General features: G+C 36.8%; 4 protein-coding genes across 4 annotated transcripts; 2 read left to right on the forward strand and 2 right to left on the reverse strand.

Annotated features, from left to right (window-relative positions):
* The first annotated feature begins 30 nt into the window (after positions 1-30).
* LOC140926818 (microtubule nucleation factor SSNA1-like) lies at positions 31-2,800 on the forward strand. The gene is made up of 3 exons (XM_073376505.1): positions 31-160; positions 302-501; positions 2,377-2,800. The coding sequence occupies exons 1-3, from the start codon at positions 109-111 to the stop codon at positions 2,494-2,496; spliced, it is 372 nt and encodes a 123-aa protein (XP_073232606.1). The 5' UTR covers positions 31-108; the 3' UTR covers positions 2,497-2,800.
* A 1,161-nt stretch (positions 2,801-3,961) lies between these two features.
* Positions 3,962-15,559, reverse strand: LOC140926025 (probable RNA-binding protein 18). Its single transcript, XM_073375835.1, has 6 exons — positions 15,533-15,559; positions 15,348-15,409; positions 14,590-14,716; positions 8,966-9,058; positions 6,723-6,790; positions 3,962-5,765 (listed from the first exon to the last, which is right to left on the reverse strand). The coding sequence occupies exons 1-6, from the start codon at positions 15,557-15,559 to the stop codon at positions 5,585-5,587; spliced, it is 558 nt and encodes a 185-aa protein (XP_073231936.1). The 3' UTR covers positions 3,962-5,584.
* A 53-nt stretch (positions 15,560-15,612) lies between these two features.
* On the forward strand, positions 15,613-24,172 carry LOC140928251 (uncharacterized). The gene is made up of 6 exons (XM_073377979.1): positions 15,613-15,740; positions 16,468-16,553; positions 17,139-17,283; positions 17,800-18,056; positions 19,149-19,291; positions 21,346-24,172. The coding sequence occupies exons 1-6, from the start codon at positions 15,678-15,680 to the stop codon at positions 21,474-21,476; spliced, it is 825 nt and encodes a 274-aa protein (XP_073234080.1). The 5' UTR covers positions 15,613-15,677; the 3' UTR covers positions 21,477-24,172.
* LOC140928253 (uncharacterized) lies at positions 24,031-24,893 on the reverse strand. The gene has a single exon (XM_073377980.1). The coding sequence runs from the start codon at positions 24,837-24,839 to the stop codon at positions 24,090-24,092; it is 750 nt and encodes a 249-aa protein (XP_073234081.1). The 5' UTR covers positions 24,840-24,893; the 3' UTR covers positions 24,031-24,089.
* Between the last annotated feature and the right edge of the window lie 101 nt (positions 24,894-24,994).

A 24,994-nucleotide genomic window follows, 5' to 3' on the forward strand; every position in this document is an offset into this window, starting at 1 on the left:
GTACCCAGGACAACGCGAATCAAACATTACGCGGGAGAAAATTCATAACAGATGTATCGTTAGGTTTGTCAAGAAATAGGACGTGTTTTACAGTTTCTTTTAGCGGTGATGTCGCAGCAAGGTGCAGCTTTGCAAACATACAATAATGAGCTGGTAAAATGTGAGTATTGGGGCGTACGAGATCTCTCTTAAGTGAGAAAACATGACAATGATGTCATCCGCAGTTTCATCCGCCATGTTGATGACCTCAGTTTAATAAAGTGTACAATTTTTCATTTTTAATTGTTTTTTTTGTGGATAGGCATAGAGGATCTTTGTACAAAAAGAGACGAACTCCAGAAGCAAATACTTAACGAGGAAGAAGAAAAATCAAAGATTCAGAATGATATACGAATTCTCAGCGAAAGACTGGCCAAAATAAACGAAAGCCTTGCAAAGAAGATAGCTTCTAGGAATGAGTACGACAAAACAATAGCCGAAACGGAAGCGGCTTATATGAAGGTTAGTTAATTCTATGGATGTGGTAGCTTAAAATGTAGCAGGCGAGATTTCCGTACAGCCACATACATTTATTATGCATGCAGCAATCTTATCCAATTCGCACAAATAGCTAATGAGTAGAGTCTAAACATGTATGCATTTACGGGGTCACATACCCTCCAAGGAAAGTTTGTATGCCCTGAATAAGACTGTGCATGTAGTTGACAATGACTGACATTTCGACAACCCGTGCAGTGGTCATCTTCAGAGTCACAGTGAGTTGCATCACGTCAGTTGATGGTATTCAACTCTAGTTTATTTATTTATACTACTACATGAGAAATTTCTGCAATCTGATTGGCTAAGAGCAGTGGTATTTCAGCTTAATTTGAAATACCTACATGTGAAAATTACAAACCTTTTGCGGGTAGTAGTATAAACAAATAATAGCATGATTTGTACGTGATATTTGGCATAAATACCACTCATGATATTTCAAAATTGTCTCAAATTTCACTCAACCAACGGCTCGTGAAATTACGTATAACAGTTTCGAAATATCACTCGTGGTATTTATGCCAAATATCACTACAAATCATGCTATTACCTATACTAAGTCTTATTTATTTATTTATTACAATTTAATGGCAAATAAATCTAAGTGTACACACAAACAAAGCCATATTAAGGATAATCTGTAAAAGAGTGGAACACTCCTTTTGAGACAGATTACAATGTAGCTTATCTAAATAAATAAATATGTAATTACATTGTAAAGTTTAAAAACAAGTTTGTTGGGGGTCATATTTTGGTTTTGGGGGTCATATTTTGGTTTTCCTTTGAAAACAGAGGGTAAAGAGTTTAGAAGAAATAATATTTCAAATTATGAGCTGTTACACATGTCTGCCTAACTAGGCCAGCATGACAAGTTCTGGGATGTTAAAACTCCTCACACTCCCACCTTGAACAGTCCCCAAGAAAGGATGATTGGCCCAGAAATAAGGAATGAAGTGAAAAGGATGTTCCAAAATCTTTCTCTCTCCTATCCTCCTACTTTGACCAGTTAACTCATTAACAGTATTGGTCGACATTAAACCACAGCAGATTAAGAATTCGTAACTTTCTTTTCCCGTAATACCAGCCTTGTGATCACATGCATTCCTTAGACAAGACGCTCTGCACAATGCTGTCTCTGCATCTAGGAAATTTCTGTTTTTGCCCAAAACATGGGGATCTAGGGGAGGGGTCTAGGGAACCCAACTGAGGCCTGCAGAAAAATATTATTTTCAAAGCCAGGGCCCCCTTAGGGCAGGTTTTCAGCCAGACATTGAAATCTGACTGTCCAGAAGGCATGTTTTCCCGTAAAATTATAAGAGATTAAGTGAATTTTCCTTCTGTTTCTTCCAAAACTGGGCATCCATGGGATGGCTGAACACCCTTCTGGCTAAAACCTTGTCTTAGGGATTGGATGAATGGCCCACCTTTTACTTTAAGATCTGAGAAAACCTTCTGTGTTCCCCTCAATAGTCTAGTTTCAAATTTGTCGCGGCAGCCAAATAGAAGCACTGACTGAAGACTCATTTATACACTTTTCCAGGGTTAGCCTCGACCTAAGATAAATATATTCACAAATTCTAGTCAAAAGAAGACCTGTGTACAACTGTGTCTATTGTTTTAAACTCAAACTGAGGCAACTTATCGCCAGTATTTGTGAATGTTTTACTTTAGGTCGAGGCTAACCCTGTAAAAATGAGTCTTCAGTACTTTTATTCGGCGGCCACGATGAATTCGAAACTGGACACCCCAGTCTATTTTTCTGAGAACATAGCTGGGTGTAAATAATACATTTGTTTGACTTTAAAGTAACAAGTTAAAAATCAACTCTTGCTCTTGCAGATTCTTGAAAGTTCCCAAACTCTTCTACATGTTCTAAAGAAAGAAACAGCAAAAGACAAACCTCAAATGAGTCACAGTCAAGGGTCAGTGCGAGATAAGACTGGAACACAAACAACATGAACATACAGTGCAGGTTGCATTTTAAATATGGAAATGTTTAGAAGTAAATATTCTTGTTGGTTTACTCTTTCTATGTCAGTATTTCTGCAAGCAACAGTTCATAAGAACTGCCATTAAAATTAAAATTAAAATGACTGTAGAGATTCTGAAACTCCTGAATTGTAAAACTCACTGGTATAACTATTAAATTGTAAGTTGTAAATAAACTGTTCCATACCATCATTTCATGTGCAAATAAGAAAATTACAAACTTGTCGATTGTATAATGGCACCCAAATTAGTTAGAATAAATGTTGGAATTTTCGACTCTTTTGTTTTTTTTGTCTGTTTCATATTATTCGCCATACAGTTTGTTCTCCCTAAGTACTTGAGGCTAGGTCGACCGCCAGCAAATTGTTGTTGCCTGGAGTAGGCTTCAAAACCAAAGGTTTAACCGAATGGAAGCTTATGTTGACATTTAGAGCTACATGTAAGACCAAGATCACTCAATGGAGTGAATGAACCATTGTCTGTTGTATTTATTTGTGTATTTTTTTGCGAGGTATTGAAAACAGACGTGGTTTACCACAGGGGTTTCATTAACTCTCAAAGTAGAAGGGATGTGAGGTAAAGTAGGCAGGTACCCCAAATAGTGAGGGCCGTAGGCCCGAGCCTCTAGGGGGGTCCCAAGAAATTTGACTCCCAGGAATGCATTTTCCTTCATTCTGTAAAGGAAATTATCCTTTTCTTATCATTCCTCATTTACCCAGTTTAAAACAAAAAAATTTGCTTATTTTGCTCTCCAAGAATTTGTTTATTCAATCTTCTACTGTGTGAACTAATGAAAATAGCTAGCGGTGAAAAACGTTTGCAATACATTGTTTTGGGTTAAAAGTTTTGTTAAGAGGATTTTATTTGGTGTTTGGGATTTCTTTTGGGAAACATATGCCATGTGTGTATTGCAAATTGGGTAACACCTTCCAGCTATTTTTACAGACAGAGCCAACATGGACAACAAGACACTAGAGTGCCTCCCTTACTTCTTACAAATAAACAAGATACAAGTCACTACAACTTAGTAATGATGAGTGTAACTGACGCCAGTATTTTAAGACGGAATCCATCAGGAAATTGAGTAATTTTAATTTTCAGTGGACAAAAATTTCACAAGAATTGTGATTATACAGGTAAAATTCTAAAAATTTCATGTGTAAGATGTAATTTTGTGAAATTTGACATTCATTTTCTTGGGATCCCATGAACTTTAAATAAGCCGTTTCATAGAAGTCATAGAAGGCACGTGCTTCCAAACATGCGGCATGTCACGTGCAGGTGTTATGTAAGAGCCAAATATAATATTTGTAACGGGATTGAAAAGAGAGAATGACACACGACAAAGATCGCTTTTCTTGAAGTATTGGTAAATGTTACGTCAAGGATCTGATGCGAGACAATTGGTAAAAAGGTTTTTTAAAGAAAATATTCAACTTATATGGGAGACTGAATTTTTATTTTAGGCTGATTTTTTTTTCAGTTTTGTACTTGTCCTATTAATCGGGGAAAAAGAAGCCGAGTACTCTGATCAAAGTAAATGGGTGCCGGTACCCGGGTCCCGGCTTCTAATGACAACACTAATAATTTACTGTTGGATGAATATGTTCAAACCTGTGATGTATTCATTTTGTTGAATGGCACCCATCTTGAAGTTGTTCCAGAAACACAATGGCCCTTCAAGGAGCATTAAATGTGGAGTACTGAAGGAAATTCCTTCGCTCACTTGTCAAAAAAAAATTTATTTCTTTTTTTACAACTTAAACTAAGTTCCTAAGTCAATAAATATTTATTCAAGCTACAGCACTAGGCTTTGTACGAATACCATTGAAAATCCTAGAGAGAACACTGCCACAGTATGTGAGTACACATACTGTGGCGAACTGCCCATTTCCATTGTGAAGAGACAAGGTGTACTAAGGCAAAATGTCATGTTAACATGAAACTGATTAGAAGCTTTTGTAAACATGAGAAAAACTACCCACATTTTGTTAGGTATGTTATTTAGATTAACTGTCCAAAGAATTTTTTCTCCTTATAAGCACATGTTTTACTAGGAAATGCACTTAAAGTTCCTACTCCTACTTCAGCGATCAGTGTCTCTTGATGCCAGTTCAATGAATAGGCTGTAGTAGAACTGAACCATTTCACTTGCATTATACCAAGATGGACACCTCATTACGCATAACCCATACATGTACATCGTGGCTAAATAATAATTTATTATTTACATTTTAAAAAGCTAATTTCAAATTAAGGTGTTTACAAATACACTGTACAGCATTTAAATGTGCATGACTTGTACATTGTACATGTAATAATTTAAATATTTTCTTACTTTTATTATACACAAGAAATAATCAACAATGTTACAAATATCCATGATTACATTCCCACCTAGTTATTACCCTTCCAGCATTTGAACATAGACCATCATTTGTCTTTATGGGTCTACTGGGCTCTGCTTACTATGGACAATCAGAGCTTTAACTGGAAATGAACCAAAGGTTAGGGCATGTGGGTGAGTTCCAGGCTTCTGATTGAAAGTCAAAACACTGTTGCTCCATCACTCTTCATGTGATACATGTAGAAGGTCAAATTGCGCATGATTAAATCATGAGCGATACACATGGAAGGTACTAAATAATACGTGCGATCTGAGATTGCCTACAATGCATTCCATTTACTCTTATTGAAAGTCCAAATGAATGCTGGCTACATACGTTGCCCAGCAACCTGGAGATTAGGATTGCGGGCTCCTCTTGTCACTTGCAATAATTATTGCTTATCTATGCACAGGCCCTCTCTCACATCATGTCTATTTGACAACTATAGGTGGATTTAACATTACGTCATCGCCACCATGCTGGTGGACGGTAAACAAAAGATCGCTCATTAGCTCGCTTTGTTTGTCCACCAGCATTTGTTCATTTCACCATTGTTATTTGTGTCTCCCGAGATTGCATGAAAACCATCTATGATGACCTTGTAGATCATAACTCCATCTAGCCAGATTCACTGTTCAATGTACTTTCGTCACCAGGCTGTACTGCTCCTTTCATCTCGTCCTGCTATTCCTTCCTCTGCTGTATCTTTCTTGCTTCTTGTATGGGTGAGTTCTTGTTCTTTCACTCTGTACAAGTAGAGGATGTTTCCCTTGTGGTGTGGCTTGCTGATTTTCATGGCCACTCTCCATTAATTTGAGCTTGTTTTCAATTGCTCTAATTTTGGATTCACAGCTTCAAGAAGGCAGACAAAACAAAAGAAAAAATTATCAAATAAATAAGGAGAGTTTCAACAAAAATTTCCTAACATTTAAATTTTGCTTGAAAAAAAAAGTTGTATGCAACCTGAACAATATTATTCACTACATAATGAGTACTTGTGGAATTTACTTGCTTCTCTTCACTCACTGCAGGTCCCAGTTTGCCACAACACCCAGATTGCTACATAGTTCAAAACTTTCAAAAGGGTTTCAGTGTTAGTCCTGCTAATTGCAAGACTAAAGCTAGTTGTTATTTGACTGTGGCAGGATTAGCTCAGTCGGTAGAGTGCTTGACTGCAGAGTAGGCTGTCGTGGGTTTGATTCACAGGGCTGGAGCAATACTCAGGGTCTTAAAATAACTGAGAAATAAAGGTCTCCTTTTGCACTGCAAGCGGCTAGGCTCAGATGACCTTGTAAAATAGTGTCCCCAATTAGTATTTTCCTTGTAAATACATTGACACTCAAATAAAAATAATTATTGTTGTTTTTTTTTTTCATTCTTAACAAAACATCTGCCTTATAAACTTGTGGTCATTTCCAACTTGGGCTATAAGGCAACAAGCTCAGTGTGTGGGTAACATGGTAGTCAGTAGAGCCCTAGACTGTAGAGCAGATGGTAATGGCTTTGATTCTTGGAGTCACACCAATACTCATGGTCATAAATAACTGAGAAGTGAAGGTACTGCCTAATTTGCCCTGCAAAATGGCTAGACCTTCGACGGGCTCAGATGACCATGTAAAATGGTTGTCTCCAGTAGGAGATATAAGCATAGTGTCTCCAATAGTACTTAAGTGCTAAATAAATATAGACACTTTTCAAAATAAAGTCCTTATTAAAAAACCGAAGCAGGGCAAACTTGACAAGTAGAAGATTAACCATGAGCAAAAGTTGGATAAAATGACTACAAGTTGTCTCAGCTCTCTGTCTCACCTTTTCAGCGAGCTTTTTGAGGATGCTGTAGATGATGGCATGTTCTTTTCTTCTTGTTCTTTTAAGCCCTAGTTGGAATTGGAAACAGTTGGTGAGAGTGATCTGTACATTCTGACAAGTAATCAGGGGAAAAGAGGGATATTTTCTTCTACTGTCAAGCGACAATCTGCAGCCCACAGTTTAATCCTAGATAACTGAAAATGACCTACACCGCAGTGTTCTCACCAGGCCACACCCTTGTGGGATTGCCGCAAGAAAAATTGAAATGACGCATTAATGTGTCCACTTGGGTGCACAAAGATGCTATGAGCCAAAGGGACTTTCAGAAGTTAGTTGGCAGTTTTTTAATGGTCTAGCAAAAAATCAGACTCTTTGCTCTTTCTAATTAATGATGGTTTCTCAAAGTATTCAGATCAATGTACTCAATCAGGTAGGTACATTCCCGTGATTTTGTTACAAATAGTTATGGTGAGTCCCGGGACTCATCTTGCAAAAAATGATGGGTCCTATTCCAGAACTACTGAGTCCCAGTTAAAACAACAGTGAGTCCTAAACTGAATATTGTTGGCCTTTATGTAACCATGCAAACACCCTGAAGACAGACTCCAAAACTCTGTATAACAGTTTACTGGAATAAAAAATTCTTTCTACTGTGAACACAACAAAGACCAAAAGAAATGTACCTTGTTAAACAACAGCTGTAAGAACAGCCACAGAAATCACACAAACAGGATAATTATTCTACGCAAACATCTTCAGATTGATTGATCGATCTTTACGTCCCAAGGGACACATACCATGAATTATTTTGAGTCTTTGATCCTTTCTATGCGTCAGGGACACAGGACGCAGAGGTAACAAAAATACTGTACGTTTTTACTTTGCGTAACAGACCATTTTTAGATTGTGGGCTCATGTTCTTTGTACTGCATGGTTTGCCATGCCACACAGCGAAAGTTAGATTCTTGAGCCCTAAAACACCAAGGATTGGAGATAGTTTAGAAGATTATTGAAACAGTGGTGAAGATGACGAGAAAGAGGACAACGTAGAAAGCAAACATCAAGAAGCTGTTTCATTGAAGAAAATTGTGTTTTCCAGAGTGCTTGGCTTTCGAAATACTCGTGGCTTGCCTACAAAAATTTCATGCTGACAAAAAAATCATAACCTTCAAGATCCTTCTTGAGGCAAACATTAAGCATATACATTTACCCAGGGAATTTCAAATTTTCCAAAAGACACTTTAAGTAGACATGCGCTAGAATTTGAACCTGCCTTGATGAAATGGAAGGCAGAGAAATTACGGAGGATTTTTTCCATTCCAATCGTGGAATGCAAGTAACTTTGCCCTCCTTAAGCTCCCACAGGGCCCCTATTTTTCAGCAGAGGGGGCCCTGGGACTCCTTAAGACAAAATCCTGGTGAGAACACTGACACTGCAAAAAATAATGTCGAAAGATGTCTGTCACCAATCAACTAAACTTTCTTTTCCCTCTAATCGGACCATATGTGATGCCCTTTTAGAGAGAAGGGGATGTGGGCACTATATATAGAAGTCCCTGTTTGAATGTTTAAAACCCTTCCTTTCCTTGACTGAGGGGGCAGTGTCCATGACAGCATTAAATGTTACAATAATAATTTATTGTATTTGCCATTGTCATCCATCACTGCTGTAGTTTCAATCCACCCTGGTGTTATTTGCTACCATCATTCATCTGTCTGATGTACAGGTGTAGCTTTTTCAAGGCCCGTCATTTGTTTGAATAATACCCTAACAAGGTCTTCTTCAAGCTACCTATGGAGCTTACAAGCACTCAAAAGTTTAAAATACTAAACCTACTCCTAAAACTATTGTTATTTCATAGTTACCAGTAGTCAAACTGTTATCCAGATCAATTACCGTAGAATTCCAAAAATAAGCCCTGGGGCTTATATTTTTGAGGGGCTTATTGTTGGAGGGGCTCATATTTGAAGGGGATTTTGTACAGAGGGAAGTTTGCATTTCAAAATCGATTGGGCTAGCCTTATTCTTGGAAGGAAATTTACCATTTCTCTTTGTTTTACTTTGTATTTGAGGGCAATTCCAAGTACAAGCCCCCTGGGAGGGATGGGGGGGTTGGGGGGGCTTATATTTGGAGGTGCTTATACATGGAGGGGCTTATTTTCAGAATTTTACAGTAATTAACAGTGATCACTACTTGCTATACTATAAATTAGACCTAAAATTATTGCTTTAATCTACTTACTGTTAATCCAGTTTTCTTCTTTGCCCAGTCTACAACCAGAGGCTTAGACAAGGCCAATTTACCATTCAGCCCACGCAGTGCATTTTCTGCCTGCTGTTGAGAGAGAAATATCATTGTGGGGATACTATAAACTGGTAATCATTTTTCTTTCTCAGGGTATACTGTACAATGCATCTATACAGGATGCATTTTTTTTAAAAATACACACAAAAAAAGAACTTTACATCAATAATATCTTGGGTGTGCTAAAGCAGTGTTTGCCGCATAAAGTCTACAGGATGCACTTATACATGTGTGACACTCAGTGTTAACTAAATATGTCATGAATAAAAATCAATCAACACAGTAAATTTTGCACATTACATTCTGGTACAGTGGAACCCAGTTAATACAGTCACCAATGGGTCCAAAAATTTGGCAGTATTAACGGGGTGGACGTATTATCAGGGCAGGCTCAAATTTCATAACTTGAGGGCCGTAATGACAAATACACTGCACATCGCATTTGCATTTCTTGAACAACTGTTCTCATTAATAAACAACCAGAATGTAGATATCGCATACAGTAATTATTACTGAAAAAACTATGGCTCTACTTAAAATTTTCCTTCAGCACATAAAACACTTTTAAAATTCAGCTATAATATCACAACAAGTCCAATTCATTTGTACTGTAAAAAAAGTCTTAAAACAGTACAAGAACAGGCTCAGTGTACTAGGTTAATAAAATTGACATGTCACAGGTAATTTTATTCTCTAAATTTCGAACAGGTGGCCATATAAATGGGGTGAAACTATAAGAGATTCTACCATTTGAGATTTTAAAATAATGTTATGGCTGTTGGCTGTATTAACCCTTTAAGCACTAAGAGTGATCAGTGTCAAATTTCTTCGAGTAATATCACTGCTTTATAAAACACAGTGGTCAAGAGAATTAAGGACATGATCACACAAGTTGAATCTAATTGATACTTCAACAAACTCTCCCCACTACTTCTATTGAAAACGTATAGGGATAACAAATGAGAATTTGAATTTTGATGTTAGGGTTTAAAGGGTTAACTGCTGCATGACCGCATTAACGGGGTTTTTTTTGTAAGATAATGTATGGCCATTCAGCTGGACCAGAAAAAAGCACAAATGTCCAGTGCTGGCCACAAGATCCATACTTTCCTTTTTCATATACTTAGTTCCACACTTCAAAGAGGTGTGGAAGTGTGGAAAAGTCTGAGAAAGTAAGGATATTGTCGCACTTTTCCCACAGGCACTAACCCCTTGTAATTCTTTACTTAGTTCCACACTTCTCAGAGGTGTGGAAGTGTGGAAAAGTCCGACAAAGTAAGGATAATGTCACACTTTTCCCCAGTCATGAACCCTTTGTCATTCTTTACTTAGTTCCACACTTCTCAGAGGTGTGGAAGTGTGGAAAAGTCTGACAAAGTCAGGATAATGTCACACTTTTCCCCTGGTCATACGAAACCACTGTCATTCTTTACTTAGTTCTACACTTCTCAGAGGTGTGTTAGTATGAAATAGTCTGACAGAGTCAGGATATTGTCGCACTTTCCCCCCAGTCACGAATCCCTTGACATTCTTTCCTTAGTTACACTCCTATGTATGAAAAGAGAATAAAGCGCAGTGGGAGTATTTGTTGGTTTTATTCCTGCAACTCGTTTTACATCTTTTTAAATGCTATTTTAAGTTTAGACAACAATTCTATGAGTAGAAGATATTAGCCTTGTTTCACTGCCATCTGTTTGAATACCTGACCATAAAACAAGCCTACCTTTTCTCTGTCACGAAGTCCCCGTCAGTCCTTTATCTTCGTTTATTTATTTATTTATTTTTCAACGGAAACCTTAACAACGTCATCTCATCTATGGATTTTTATGTTTGAAATTTTTCATCTTAATGTGCCATATGTCAGACGTCTTATTCTGGGTTTTTCTCCTTCCTATAGATCTATTCGGCTGACTCACTGTCGTACCCAATTCAAACCCTTTGGGTATAAAACGTTTTGTTTCCGGAATTTCATATCATTTAAATGTGAATGCCACATCATAACGCAAATACAATACACAAAGAATCTTAACCCCGGGAGCTTTCAATTGGGTACAACAGTCAGGTCTCTTAAGATCGTGACAACGCTAAAAATAGGCAGTAAAGAATGCAGAGTATGTGCGTTCTATCTTCCTCGCTTTAAGATCAACTTGATAAAGTTTATAAATGCTCAAATCAATTTTTATTGTTCTATTCCTTCATCAGGTTCATGACCTAAATTGGTCTAAAAATATACAGCATTCTGTATAAAGTAATAATTGTGACTTATCGGCCTAGAGAAGCTACCTGCAGATCTCTCCGTGGAAAAAGGGGGATCACTGTTTAGGTGCGTGTTATAGGGTCGGCAATATTTATGTTATCTCTACTGCACGTGACAATACTAAAATATTTGCATGGTCCACCCTCCTCTTCGTCTTTAGAGAGTCACCCTTAGGTGAATTCTTTTTCGAGGTTTCTTGGCCTCGAGCCGCTCGCCTCCGAGCGTGGCGTTGCTTCTTCTTCATAATTTATGTCCAGCATTTACATAACCTTAGAGAAGAGGAAAAACTGCGAAACAGTGGATATATGGCGTAATCTAACAATTATCAAATTTGAACCCGTACTGATAAGGAAGAAAGCTTGGTTGAAGATCGGATTTCTTAACTTTAAGTTTCTTTCAACAGCTGGCATTGAAACAATGGTTATATCTGCTATTCAAAATAAAAACAGTTCTTAAGGAAAAATATAAAAAACCATACAGAAATAAAACCAAGTGCTCATAAAGCGCACTGAGCTTCTCGTGACTCAGGGAAGTGCAACATTAAACTCAACTTGTCAGATTCTACCCTTCCACACCTCCCAGAAGTGTGGAACTAAGTAAAGAATGACAAAGGGTTCTTAACAGGGGCTAAAGTGCGACAATATCCTTACTTTGTCAGACTATTCCACAGTTCCACACCTCTGAGAAGTGTGGAACAAGGTAAAGAATGACAAAGGGTTCATGACTGGGGAAAAGTGTGACATTATCCTTACTTTGTCGGACTTTTCCACACTTCCACACTTCTGAGAAGTGTAGAACTAAGTAAAGAATGACAAAGGGTTCATGACTGGGGGAAAGTGAGACAATATCGTTACTTTGTCGAACTTTTCCACACTTCCACACCTCAGGGTAGTGTGGAACAAGGTAAAGAATGACAAGGGGTTCATAACTGGGGGGAAAGTGCGGCAGTATCCTTACTTTGTCAGACTTTTCCACACTTCCACACGTCTGAGAAGTGTAGAACTAAGTAAAGAATGACAAGGGGTTCTTAACAGGGGGAAAAGTGCGACAATATCCTTACTTTGTCAGACTTTTCCACACTTCCAGACCTCTGAGAAGTGTGGAACTAAGTAAAGAATGACAAAGGGTTCATGACTGAGGAAAAGTGTGACATTATCCTTACTTTGTCGGACTTTTCCACACTTCTACACTTCTAAGAAGTGTAGAACTAAGTAAAGAATGACAAAGGGTTCATGACTGGGGGAAAAGTGCCACAATATCCTTACTTTGTCGGACTTTTCCACACTTCCACACGTCTGAGAAGTGTAGAACTAAGTAAAGAATGACAAAGGCTTCATGACTAGGGGAAAGTGAGACAATATCCTTACTTTGTCAGACTTTTCCACACTTCCACACCTCAGGGAAGTGTAGAACTAAGTAAAGAATGACAAAGGGTTCATGACTGGGGGAAAGTGAGACAATATCCTTACTTTGTCAGACTTTTCCACACTTCCACACCTCTGAGAAGTGTAGAACTAAGTAAAGAATGACAAAGGGTTCATGACTGGGGGAAAAGTGCCACAATATCCTTACTTTGTCGGACTTTTCCACACTTCCGGACCTCTGAGAAGTGTAGAACTAAGTAAAGAATGACAAAGGGTTCATGACTGGGGGAAAGTGAGACAATATCCTTACTTTGTCGGACTTTTCCACACTTCCACACCTCTGAGAAGTGTAGAACTAAGTAAAGAATGACAAGGGGTTCTTAAAAGGGGGAAAAGTGCGACAATATCCTTACTTTGTCAGACTTTTCCACACTTCCACACCTCTGAGAAGTGTGGAACTAAGTAAAGAATGACAAAGGGTTCATGACTGGGGAAAAGTGTGACATTATCCTTACCTTGTCAGACTTTTCCACACCTCCACACCTCTGGGAAGTGTAGAACTAAGTAAAGAATGACAAAGGGTTCATGACTGGGGGAAAAGTGCCACAATATCCTTACTTTGTCGGACTTTTCCACACTTCCACACCTCTGAGAAGTGTAGAACTAAGTAAAGAATGACAAAGGGTTCATGACTGGGGGAAAGTGAGACAATATCCTTACTTTGTCAGACTTTTCCACACTTCCACACCCCTGGGAAGTGTAGAACTAAGTAAAGAATGACAAAGGGTTCATGACTGGGGGAAAATGAGACATTATCCTGACTTTGTCGGACTTTTCCACACTTCCACACCTCTGAGAAGTGTAGAACTAAGTAAAGAATGACAAAGGGTTCATGACTGGGGGAAAAGTGCCACAATATCCTTACTTTGTCGGACTTTTCCACACTTCCAGACCTCTGAGAAGTGTAGAACTAAGTAAAGAATGACAAAGGGTTCATGACTGGGGGAAAGTGAGACAATATCCTTACTTTGTCGGACTTTTCCACACTTCCACACCTCTGAGAAGTGTAGAACTAAGTAAAGAATGACAAAGGGTTCATGACTCGGGGAAAGTGAGACAATATCCTTACTTTGTCGGACTTTTCCACACTTCCACACCTCTGGGAAGTGTGGAACTAAGTAAGAAGTGAAGAAACTCTGGATTTCATGGCCAGGGCTGGACATGGCTCGAAAAAAGTGTCCATAAATTGACCGGATTACCGAGGCCCCCGTAAGGTGGGGTTTCACAGTACATATAATTTAAATGATCATCACAAGGAAATAGTTGTCACCATGTAGAGCGGTAGTGTAGAATGTAACTGAGTTTGTGTGTTTGCTGCCCAGTTTAAATGATTTTATAATCAACCAATATTAAAAGATTATTAGACCTTATGATACTCCCAAGTTTGGTTTACCGTGAACCAACCAGTTTACCCATGTACAGGATAAGTCAAGCTTTGTGTAATCTGTTGCCTTTTCATGTCTTATTTTGCTGCTTCAAGGCAATGCTGCAATACATCTTTTGCTATTCATTACGAGAAAAGATGCAAATTATCATTTGCATGAAACGGCGACCAATAGTGCGAATATACATTCATTAGTGTGAAAATATGAACGTTTGTGCATAAATCAGATTCAATAACAATTTTTGAATTTTATGAATGCCCAAAAATGTTGTTGAATATTGATTAAAATGCAAAACTCATAATTGAATCTAATTTATGCACAAATGTTCGTATTTTCATGCTAATGAATGGATCTTTGCACCATTGGTCACCTTTCATGCAAATGGTTGCGTATTTTCTTGTAATGAACAGCAAAAGGTGTAAGTTCTCTTCCCTTAGAACTTCCCACGAAATTTCAAACAGAGAAATATTCTCAAGTCTATTTGTACTATCTCACCTCAAGTTTCTTGAATTCAACAAAGCAATAGCCACGAGGCTCCCCTTCTTTGACACCTGATTTATGGAAAAGTAGTTCAAGGTTCTGTATCTCTCCATAAGGTTGAAGAATCTTTAAAATATTATACCTAAAAGCAATGAGGATACAGTAAAACCCATGGGAAATTAGTTCAACAACTTCTTGATATTATCATTAATCAAATAAGAAATGAGTGTGTCATTGAAGTTGAAGTTGAAGATCAATACAGAAAATCCTTTCACCTCTACTGTTGATAGAGGTCCGAATTTTTTTTTTAAGCAATTGGCAGGTAAATCTTTTGTTTAAGTTTTAACCTATTTTTTCTTTATTATTGCTATAAATTTCTTTTGCGTGTATGTGTTGTTAAAACAAAAAAGATGCACCCTAACTATTCCTGCCAGGTGAACTGAATAACATTAATTATGCGGTGCACAGGACTATTGCAATTATCCGTAACCCCCTGGTTGAGGACCTACCTTTTCTTCTTACCCCGGAAAGTCGAATAAAATTGGATTCAACTCTGAAGACTTCCTCAACCCGGAGGGTACGGGTATTAAAATGCAATATGGTCTATAGACTGACAGTAGGAAAGACCAATTATCTCCAGCTGCTATTCTTCATGACAACAGTACACTAGGGTAACTCTTTCGTATATTAGGAAGCACATGCTTTCTTCAGATTCAACGCAGCATTACAGCTAAATATCACCTATCATAAGAACAAAACTAAATTCTACTCACTCGCTTAAACGTTTGTCTAAATTTCCAATCCATAACTTTCTATTAGTAGTATCATCCTTTGCCTGAAAATAATGATCTTAAAATGAGCTGTGATGCACAAAAGAAAGCTTATTTAGAATGCACTAGTATTTATCATCCAAAAAGTAAGAAAAGATATATAAAATATTCATCGTAACGTTTTGTACCGGCTTTCCGTCAATGTCAGCTGCCATTTTGAATCTGTACACTTGTTTGATTTTACATGAGGTGGTAACCATTTTTCAGAAATGCCGCTGTAAGTAATTCCTCGATCCAGGACATCACGTTTGATTCTGGGCTTCAATATTCAAGATGGCGGACAGAGGAGAAAATCGAAGAAAGAGCGGTGATTCCAAGAGTTCACAAGCAGCTAAGGTAAATCTTTGAGGTTACGAGATAAATTATAATCCGCTCATTCCCTGAATAACTTTCTGTTGGGAATCGTGATACGTACTAATAAAAGAAATGCAATAATCTCCTTAATTTTATCTTCAATGGATTGAAAGTTGTTTGCTTTGTCAGTTAAAGTTTTATGATTAGTCACTGTCAGGGTGGCTAGAACTCTGAAAATTTGGAACAGTCAAAGCTTCCTTAAGCAGACACCCTCGGGAAGCAGATTCAGAGTCCATAACTGGTGCTGGCCGTTTATGAAAATGGGTTTTGCATGCGGAAAAATCGAAAGGAGCTTTTACATAATAAATTCCAGTCTCAAAGTCTCAGGTGTTAGTCTTGTAGCTTGCGACTGTATCACACAGTCTTCATCAGCAATAAATGCTCAATGTTGTCACGTGAATTAGTCACGCGACAACAAATAATTATGAACTTCCCGCAATTTTTAAACATTTGTTGTCATGTGACTAATTAACATGACAGCATTGAGCCTTTATTGCTGATGAACACTGTGTGATACAGTCCAAAGCTACAAGACTAAAATCTTAGACTTTCAGACTAGAATTTATTTTTTCAACTGTTTACCAAAGTCAAGAATGACATTTCGTGGAATTAAAACGGGTTTTGTCATTGCCAGCTCTAAATAGAGCTCTACACTTCCAAGAGTATACGGTAACAGGGCTTCAATAATTGTTAACTGATAATTTTGCAGAAGGCAAGAAAATCTAGGAAGCGTGGTATAAGTTCTGACAGTTCTGAAAGTTCACGGACCTCTAGCAGTTCCAGCAGTCCAGTAAGGTAAGTGACCTCACAAGGACAGCTAATAAGGATGAGATATTTCCAGGTGAAATCGCTGCAAAGCTTACAAAAAGAATGGAAAAGTCCCATTATATTTTGAGACCAAAAGTAGAAGGAAATTCAAATATAACTGAAATTGGTTTGGTAAGAGCAAGTATTCAGTGACTCTCCCTTCCGTCTACAGAAGTCATGTTTACTAAACTTTACCTGGAATTATTTTCCCCTTTAATATTCCATCTCTACACAATGTATTAGCTGTCCATTGATCTCCAAGGATGTGGTGATCATGATAATACAGTCTGAAATTTTTTTCCTGGCAGCCATGCACCTCAAGCAGAATTAAAAGTTTATGCATGTGTAGGAGGAAGATAAGCATCACTGAAGTTCTGCAAAAAAGAAACTTAGACACAGATGAGAATAACTCTGACCCCCACCTACAAGCACCTTTTTGAGAAAATGGGGCCAAAAGAACTGAGACTCCTGTATTTCTAGCAAATACATCATTTATTCTTGAGGCATCTTAAAGCTCAAATCTGTCAAAATTCCCTTAAGGCAGTATTTCTTAATTCACATTTCTGTCCATAGAAAGAAATCAAGAAACCCCAAATCAAAAAAGAGAAGATCAAAGAGAAGTCCCTCAACAGAAAGTAATAGCAGTGATTCTAGCAGCTCAGAGAAAAATATGAGCAAACAGAAGAAAGTTAAGAGAACTGAAGAAAAGAAAAAGAAGGTACTGTATTTTTGTTCAAAGTCTCTACTTTGCTTTCACTTCATGCACTACTTTGTATATTTATACCATCAGTTCTTGTAACTTCTGAGAAACTGCTGGGCTCTTCTTCTAAATTGCTTTGTATTTTCTCAGGTAGTAAGAGGAGAATTTAACAGTACCGGTACATCAAGACTACTGTTGTACAGAAATTCATTCAAAAATTGAATTGTTTTTGTTTTTTTTTTATGAATGGCCACTTTTTGAGGTGTGTTATTAAATATTTGGCCACTATTGTGAATGAAAGAGTTATGTAGCTAGTTTTTTTGCCCGTGAGACTTCACCATTTTGGCCAAGGATGTTGCTACATGTATGAAAAAGCTAACCAGACTCCTTTACTCAACTGCACTATCAAAATTACCCCTTGTCTTTGTTTTCTAGAGCAGTTTGAACTGTTAGTAAGCTCATTTTCAGCTGTCTCTTAGCTACATCCCTGTATTTTGTTTAAACTACATGTACACTGATATGTTTATCTTAAAGGATAAAAAGGAAAGGAAAAAGAAAAAAAAGTCCAAGGATAAAGGAAAAAAGTCATCTAAGTCAGCTGTCAACCAACAGAAATATGGAAAATATGGTGTCCTTATGGAAAGCGACATGTTTAACAAACAACAAGAATTTTATTTGTGGCTTCAAGAAGTAAAGAAAGCAAATCCAGAAACCCTTCCAAGATTTGAGATGAAAAAGATGTTTGATACCTTTGCAGAAGATTACAATACTGTCACCTTACCACATAAAAAGTATGGATTTCTTTGTTTTACCGTTAATATAATAAAATAATGAAGTAATATTAGACAACAAAGTCAATGCTGTGTTCTGAAAGGCTTTGTTCACAATATACTGGATAGCTTTTGTACCAGCACAAAAAGCTATCAGGTATGCTATGAACACCAATAGAGTTCTAAAATGTGACATCGTAAAAAATTAAATTTGTGAAATTATGGGATTTGGCAAGATATTGTGAAAGAGCAACATCCAAGAGGCCTACTTGCAAACACAAGTATTGTAGGGCAGATTGTCTCTGACATATTAGCAACTTTCTGCTCTGATGACTCCATACAAATCCTTCTAAATTAATAAAATTTGACTTGGGTCTAAACGTTTAGACCAGGTCAAACTGAATTTAGGTGGATTTGTGTGGAGTTGTCACAGCATAACTGGGCTAATATCTCAGAGACAATTTGCCCCACAATGCAAGTTTTTGGCAAGTAGGCATCTTGGACATTGTTCTTTCAGGATATCTTGACAAATCCATTTAATTTTTATGACGTTATCACCTTAGAACTCAATGACCCAGGCCTGAAAACGTTCATTCATTCACACACATCAAACATTGTGCCCAAGCAGTTGGCCAAGAGGTTTTGGCGAACTACATCCCAGCCCTCACGTTCCAAGTAGTTATTCACACTAAACCGAAGTATGGCACAGAACCTATCTGAAATGTGCCACTTTCGAGATCATCATGGTGTAGCTTCCCTCCCGTCACAGAGATCGCACAGAAATCACTATTCTCGTGTGTTAAGAGAAGCCCTGTAAGGTATGATTTTCATGCCAATGCAAAAGCCATCAGGTGTTGTGTGAACAGAGCCTAAGAATAACAGAAGGGAGACAAGAGTCCAAAGCTGTAAATTTCTGAAATTCAGGGTGCCCAGCATATGAATTGCGTTTTCTAGTTGTCTAAGTGCCAAAGTTGCAAATATGTAGTTGTCAGTGACCTGCCCAGCCTTGACCATGTTTATTTATAAAAGCAGTTTTTTTATAAGCCTAGAGGGCCATATGTTGACTGTTATTACTGCCTGCTGTAACTGTAATTTTCTGTGTATTTCTTACAGGTTTTATGACCTTGAAAAATGGGAAACTAAACAAAGAGAAAAAGGAAGGATGAAGGCCATCAAGAAAGCGCAAAAGCAACAAGTTTCCTTTGAGAATGATGAATTACAACACAAATCTCTACACTCAAGAACAGCTGGCCCAGGTAAGGAGAATTGTAAAAAAGAATAAATAAATAAAAATTATGCTGCATGTAGTTTATGGTATACAGTGGTGTACTATGGAATATCCTAATGTGTATTGGCAGAACTGCAAAATAATAGTCAAAAGTCAATGCCAAACAGAAATTTTCCCATCTCTGATGAAATCCTACCTGCAAAAACAATGACTAGAGATTTTGTAGCTGAAGACTTGCATTGTAGTCAGTCAGGAAATGAAGTAATGATCTGAGTAAGAGGGGAAGTATTTCTTTAGTTTTGGCACAATACGCTTTTGTCACATAGGAATGTTTTCATTTTCACACATAGAATGCATTAACCTAAAAAAGGCAGTCGATCTACAAAATAAAATATATTTCCATTTTTAAAGGGTGTTTCTTTTGTGTTAAAAGATTTCAACCAGTCATAAGACTTTCCAACATTAGCCAAGAAAAGTTTACAATTTTAAATGTTCCTCACATAGGATTTCTGTGTTACTTAGACTCAGATGAGATTTTGTTATGAGGAAGTTGTTTTATAGAAAACAAGGGATTAATATACATGCTGCTTTGCAAAGATTTCATAAAATTTAATGTTTTAACCAATCAATCAGAAGTGTAGTAGAGACAGGAGTAAAGTTCTCACCTTTTTCACTTTCCAATATGTTCATTGTGTTTTGCTCTTTCCTTCTTATCTGGACCGTTACTTAAAAGTCCACTGTAATATACATGAATGGCTGACAGCTTGTCTGGTTAGCCCGACTGAAATGGTAACCTGATCAGAAACACGTCCTTCTCAAAAAAGAAACATTACAACATTGTTTCTGCATGCCTTCATGACACACTTTTACTTTCTTGGTTGATGTATATGCTAGCTTTTTAGCAGAGACATACCAAGTGAAGCATAGAATACTCCATGGTGTAGTTTAAGGAATAACCTGTCTTGAAATAACCTGTACAGAACTTTACCTTAGAAAATAGTAAAAGGGCCTGCTACTTTAGCCAAAGCTAAATTTTAAAGGTTTTCTTCAGCTACATTAAAACCACGTGACTACACTGGTGTAAGAACCTGGATTTTAAGAACCTGTTAGGCTGAAAATTTGCCAGTAGAGCGGTTTTCACTTGACTGTCGTAAAACCAAAACCAAAGTAAATACACTAGCCAACCAAAGGACGTAGTAAAACCAAAACCAAAACCAAAACCAATCCCAATTCGACAGTCAAGTGAAAACCGCTCTAAAGCCTACTCTATATAAGAACTTGCTTAGCCTAAAATCTGAAACAGGTTCTTATTTTCTATAATCTATGAAGTCAACATTCAGAATCCTCTTTGGAGAAATACTTGCCTAATCACTCCACTTGCAGTTTAAATGCCAATGTGGTCAATGAGATCAATTATTTAGTTCTTCTTTTTATGGTCATTTTTACATATTAACTTCTAATTTGGTATGCAGATGTTATCAATTATGAGGAATAAGCTGAACCACTAAATACTCGATTAGCTATATTGCATTTTTTTTCTTCAGAAAAGAAGAACCTTTTTTTTTTAAATATTTTAATAAGAACCTAAATAGCCTAAACTTGAGATAACTACCATTTATATAAGAATCTGTTCAGGCTAACTTGGAAAAATCCAGGTTTTTAGTCGCTGTATTGTATTACTGTATTGTTATAACAGTATGAGTTTAAATTCTTTTTCAGTAGGCTTTACGTATTATTCAGTTTAACCACGTCATAAAAGTTCCAGAAAAATTACATTAGTCAATGTTAAAGTTGAGATTCTGGTCTGAAATGTTGAGCATGAACCTATATGAGTTGTTTTTTAGCTTTTTACCTGACAAGAAGTACCGTAACTTAAAAACAATGATAAATAATTTCATGCAGCAGGTTTCTCACATTAATTAGCAGCTGCATTTCCTGTGGTGTAGAATAATAATATTCAATCTATATTTTAAGACTACAGTTATACAGTGTAGTTGCATATTAGTTTTTATAATAAACTATCTCAAACTTTGAGGAAAGGATCAAGTTACTAAGCTTTTGTTCCTTATAATTTTCCTACAGGGATGAGCAGAGACGATTTGCTTGAAATGCAAAGAGTTATGAGAGAAAGACAACAGGAGGATTATAAGAAAAAAGCTGGCTGGAAAGTGGATGAAACGAAGGGTGTACGATATCAGACAATCCTGCCCTGACCAACCAGGCTGCTGAGTTTAAAACAGAGTATTTTATTGAAATAAGTTTCACCTTGTATTATTATTATCGTTATTATTATTACTAATTAATATCATTATTGTTATAATAAAAGGTTGTAAATACACTGACTTTTTATAGGGGTTTTTGGATAGGGGTCACAAATCCATTACCCTTGGATATTTGCCTGGCCATTGTGTTTGTTAACAGGCTAAGTGTGAATGCTTTTCTTTGGAAAAAGGGTTTGAGATTTGGAGTTTCTGCTGCGATCACAAAAGCTTCATGTAAAAACACATCTTAATAACTGACCTTTTTGCCACAAACAACCAGAACTAACATAGATAAAAATTATGCTGTGATGATGTAACAGCATGCAGTGGTTCCAAAAAAACCCATCTAATGGAAAGGTGAATGACTAGTGGGGTGGGGGTTGGTGCAGGGGTTGTTAGACCTGTTTCTAAACTTCATTTTTCTGATGAAGCTTTAGGAATAGTAGCAAAAGCTCTGATACTAAAACTTTTTTTGTTTGTTTTGTTTTGTAAAAAAATGTAGTTCAACATGTTACGTAATTTGTACATTATGAAATATCAACTGGTCCCATTTATTCAAAAGTGGATGGTTCTGTCCAGCCCGTAGTAGTCAATCGATAAAAATCGGTATCGATTTGCTGAATTCATTATGCAACAGCAAATTTATTGACAATTGACTTCCAATTGAGAGTCGAAGGATCAAACATTTATCACTGTATTGTTTATCAAACATTTGTCACTTTTAAATAAATCCTTAAAATATCTTAATATCTTTTCTTTATAACCATGTTTAAAATCTTCTTATGATGGCTGACATTAGCCAGGTTTGCAGGCGGTCAGGTTTTACAGGATTTAGATCTCTCACCCTTTCAAAATAACGTCGGCGTAGTTTGGGGTGTAGTTGCATCCTGGAGTAGTCAATTAAATAGATAAGAAACAAAATCAATAAAAATTGTTAGCAGTGAAATGATTGTTATTGATTGATGATAGAAAACGGTGAAATCTATTGAGGGATTAGCCTGAATCCTGATTTGAAGGAATGTCTGAAATTTAGGCTAGGGAATCTTTATCTAAGGTGGTATTTCTTGTGAGACTTGCCTGCAAGAACTGAATGTAACTGAACCGTTTTTGTTGTCATGTACAAAATAAAGGGTTTTAGAGAGTATGTTGCGTGTGTAAAAGTTACCATATTTCTCGTTTTGTTTGCTGATCAGTTGTTACTGGTGGATGTGTTTTCTCAGCTGTACTATTAAACTCATGCCAAAAGAAAAACAATGGCAGACTTCCGTTACAAATCGATAATATCGATTTGACACAGCAATTTAGTTTATCAATTTTCACCGATTTCTGTTATCAATCGATAAACATCACTTGATTGCTACCGATTGACTACTCCGGGTATCCAGTGATTTACAGCTGTATGTAGTGGATAGAACTATCTGGCATTTGTACAACTGGGACCTGAAGATTCAGGAGATGTTTTGAAAAGGACTTTTTCATTATTATTGTTGTTGCAAGACATTTCCATGGCATACTCAGCTGTATTTGCAACAAAAAACAACAAGTGCATGACAGCATGCTTCAAGAGGAATTTTTGATAAAATGCTCCAGTGCTCTTTTTAATAATATTGCTGTAGGTTTAAGGTCACTACTACAGACTGTATTTCAAGAATTGCCAGGTCTACTTTGAAAAGAGTGTGAACTAAGTGTAGAAAACTACCGGTACTTAAATTTTGTTACAATTCTTGTTTTAAAATGTAAAAAATACAACAATAAATAATGGATTTTTAAAAATACATCTAAGTTATACAACTGTATTTAAAAAAGGACATAAATACCTTCATCTTACAGGGGCACCCAACGACAATTTTCGGAAGAATATCTGTTCGGAAGACGATTTGAGATCTAGAATTTTCGAAACATTTCTTGTAAAATTTCTTGCTTGCCAGCCTCTCCTAGGATTTTCGAACATCCAAAAAATGGTATATTTGCCCATTTTTAACGGATTTTTACCCTATAAAGGTCACCTAGAATTTTCGGAAGCCTTTTTTCTGGCTGAAATTTTCGAAAAGGTAAGTTTTGATCCCTATAATTTTCGGATCACTAGACTTTCAGCTAGGAAAACCGAACAGATGAAAAATTTTTAGGGGATAAAAATATGCCTTTATCTACTGTTTAAATACTAAAATACGTTTAACAATGCTATGTTTAAGTGGTTTTGAACTATATTCTCGTTGGGTGCCCCTGATCTTACAGACAGTGTAAGTATAGGAATGTTGTCCATGCAAATTTTCTTTGTGTCTGCATTTTGTATTTTAATCACACCAGACAGTTGTTCCCATGGACAGTAAAAAATCAAGCATTTGAAGTCATAAAAATTCAAGATGGTGGCACATGGGAAATGCAAATGTCAAAATGGGAAATATTCATTTTCATGGGTAAAAAACAATTTAAATACAGTTTGCAAGAAAATTAGAAGTTTCTTGTAATATGTCACTACTCATTAGTGCTTAACTTTGCTGCCTTGTCTGCCCGTGTTAAGAGTTCCGTTTTTAATTATTGTTTTTGATAACATTGCCACTGACTTTATATTTCATCGACAACAGACTTGTGTATTTTGTTTAAGTGATAAGTTGCAAATAAAGACTTACATTTGCCATTACTTTTCACTTGTGGTGTCTCCTGCTGTGATGTACAAAAAACGGATTTATGCTTATCAAGTTGTCTTTGCGTGTGTATTTCCAACAAATCATCCTTATTTCTTTTATCCAACCAATTCTCTGGTAGCAAGACTGTACCTTGGTCATAGCTATTATTCCACAAACCATGGAATTGCTGGTCATCCCTTTGGAAATTCAGCCTTTCATTTTGAAATATTTTTGACGGCAATTCATCTGTTAATGGCTGACAGTTCTGCTCAGAATGCCCATGTTGGCTTTGAGTTTCATAACTGTTGGTCCTAACTTGATCAAGACAAGGATGTTGAAGACAAGGATGTTGAGACTTTCCTCTCTCTTGATGCAATAATGAAAGATTTTCTACAGTTCTCTTCAAATCCCCAAGTTGCACTGATCTTCTCCTTTTGACAGCAGGGTACTGTTCTTTGTTTTCTTTAGAATCAACCAGCTCAAGGCTCCTTCTTTTGCAGGCTCTTCTTGGAGCACTATAACCCTCAGTGTCCATGAATGCTGGTTTAAGGTTTTTGTGTTTTCTACCAGATGGTGAAATGTAGTGTTTTACCAACACAACCTTTGCATTACCTTCTCCTGCTGGATACAGTACTATTGACTTCTTCGACAACACAACCTCCTGAGCAGCAGTTCTTGAAGGTTCCATTGTGTATGTTATTAACAGTTGTATGATTGAATCATTATAATTTTTTTCTTCTGTTGTCACTGAAAAAGACAATAACAGAGGATTTCTATATTTCAACACATTTTTAATTTTGTTTACTTGTTTTAATTTTCTCAAAGTATATTTATTTATTCGTT

This window comes from Porites lutea, chromosome 2, assembly GCF_958299795.1.
Source record: "Porites lutea chromosome 2, jaPorLute2.1, whole genome shotgun sequence".
In the NCBI taxonomy this organism is placed as follows: domain Eukaryota; kingdom Metazoa; phylum Cnidaria; class Anthozoa; order Scleractinia; family Poritidae; genus Porites; species Porites lutea.

What these genes read in the sequence shown, in the direction of transcription:
- LOC140926818 (XM_073376505.1), top strand. Translation starts at nt 109, where the DNA reads ATGTCGCAGCAAGGTGCAGCTTTGCAAACATACAATAATGAGCTGGTA. An exon ending in CAATAATGAGCTGGTAAAAT is followed by an intron (nt 161 to 301) that starts GTGAGTATTGGG and finishes TTTTGTGGATAG; the next exon opens with GCATAGAGGATCTTTGTACA. An exon ending in CGGAAGCGGCTTATATGAAG is followed by an intron (nt 502 to 2,376) that starts GTTAGTTAATTC and finishes TTGCTCTTGCAG; the next exon opens with ATTCTTGAAAGTTCCCAAAC.
- LOC140926025 (XM_073375835.1), bottom strand. Translation starts at nt 15,559, where the DNA reads ATGGCAGCTGACATTGACGGAAAGCCG. An exon ending in CTGACATTGACGGAAAGCCG is followed by an intron (nt 15,410 to 15,532) that starts GTACAAAACGTT and finishes CATTATTTTCAG; the next exon opens with GCAAAGGATGATACTACTAA. An exon ending in AGAAGAAAACTGGATTAACA is followed by an intron (nt 6,791 to 8,965) that starts GTAAGTAGATTA and finishes AATTCCAACTAG; the next exon opens with GGCTTAAAAGAACAAGAAGA.
- LOC140928251 (XM_073377979.1), top strand. Translation starts at nt 15,678, where the DNA reads ATGGCGGACAGAGGAGAAAATCGAAGAAAGAGCGGTGATTCCAAGAGT. An exon ending in AGTTCCAGCAGTCCAGTAAG is followed by an intron (nt 16,554 to 17,138) that starts GTAAGTGACCTC and finishes TTCTGTCCATAG; the next exon opens with AAAGAAATCAAGAAACCCCA. An exon ending in CTGAAGAAAAGAAAAAGAAG is followed by an intron (nt 17,284 to 17,799) that starts GTACTGTATTTT and finishes TTTATCTTAAAG; the next exon opens with GATAAAAAGGAAAGGAAAAA.
- LOC140928253 (XM_073377980.1), bottom strand. Translation starts at nt 24,839, where the DNA reads ATGGAACCTTCAAGAACTGCTGCTCAGGAGGTTGTGTTGTCGAAGAAG.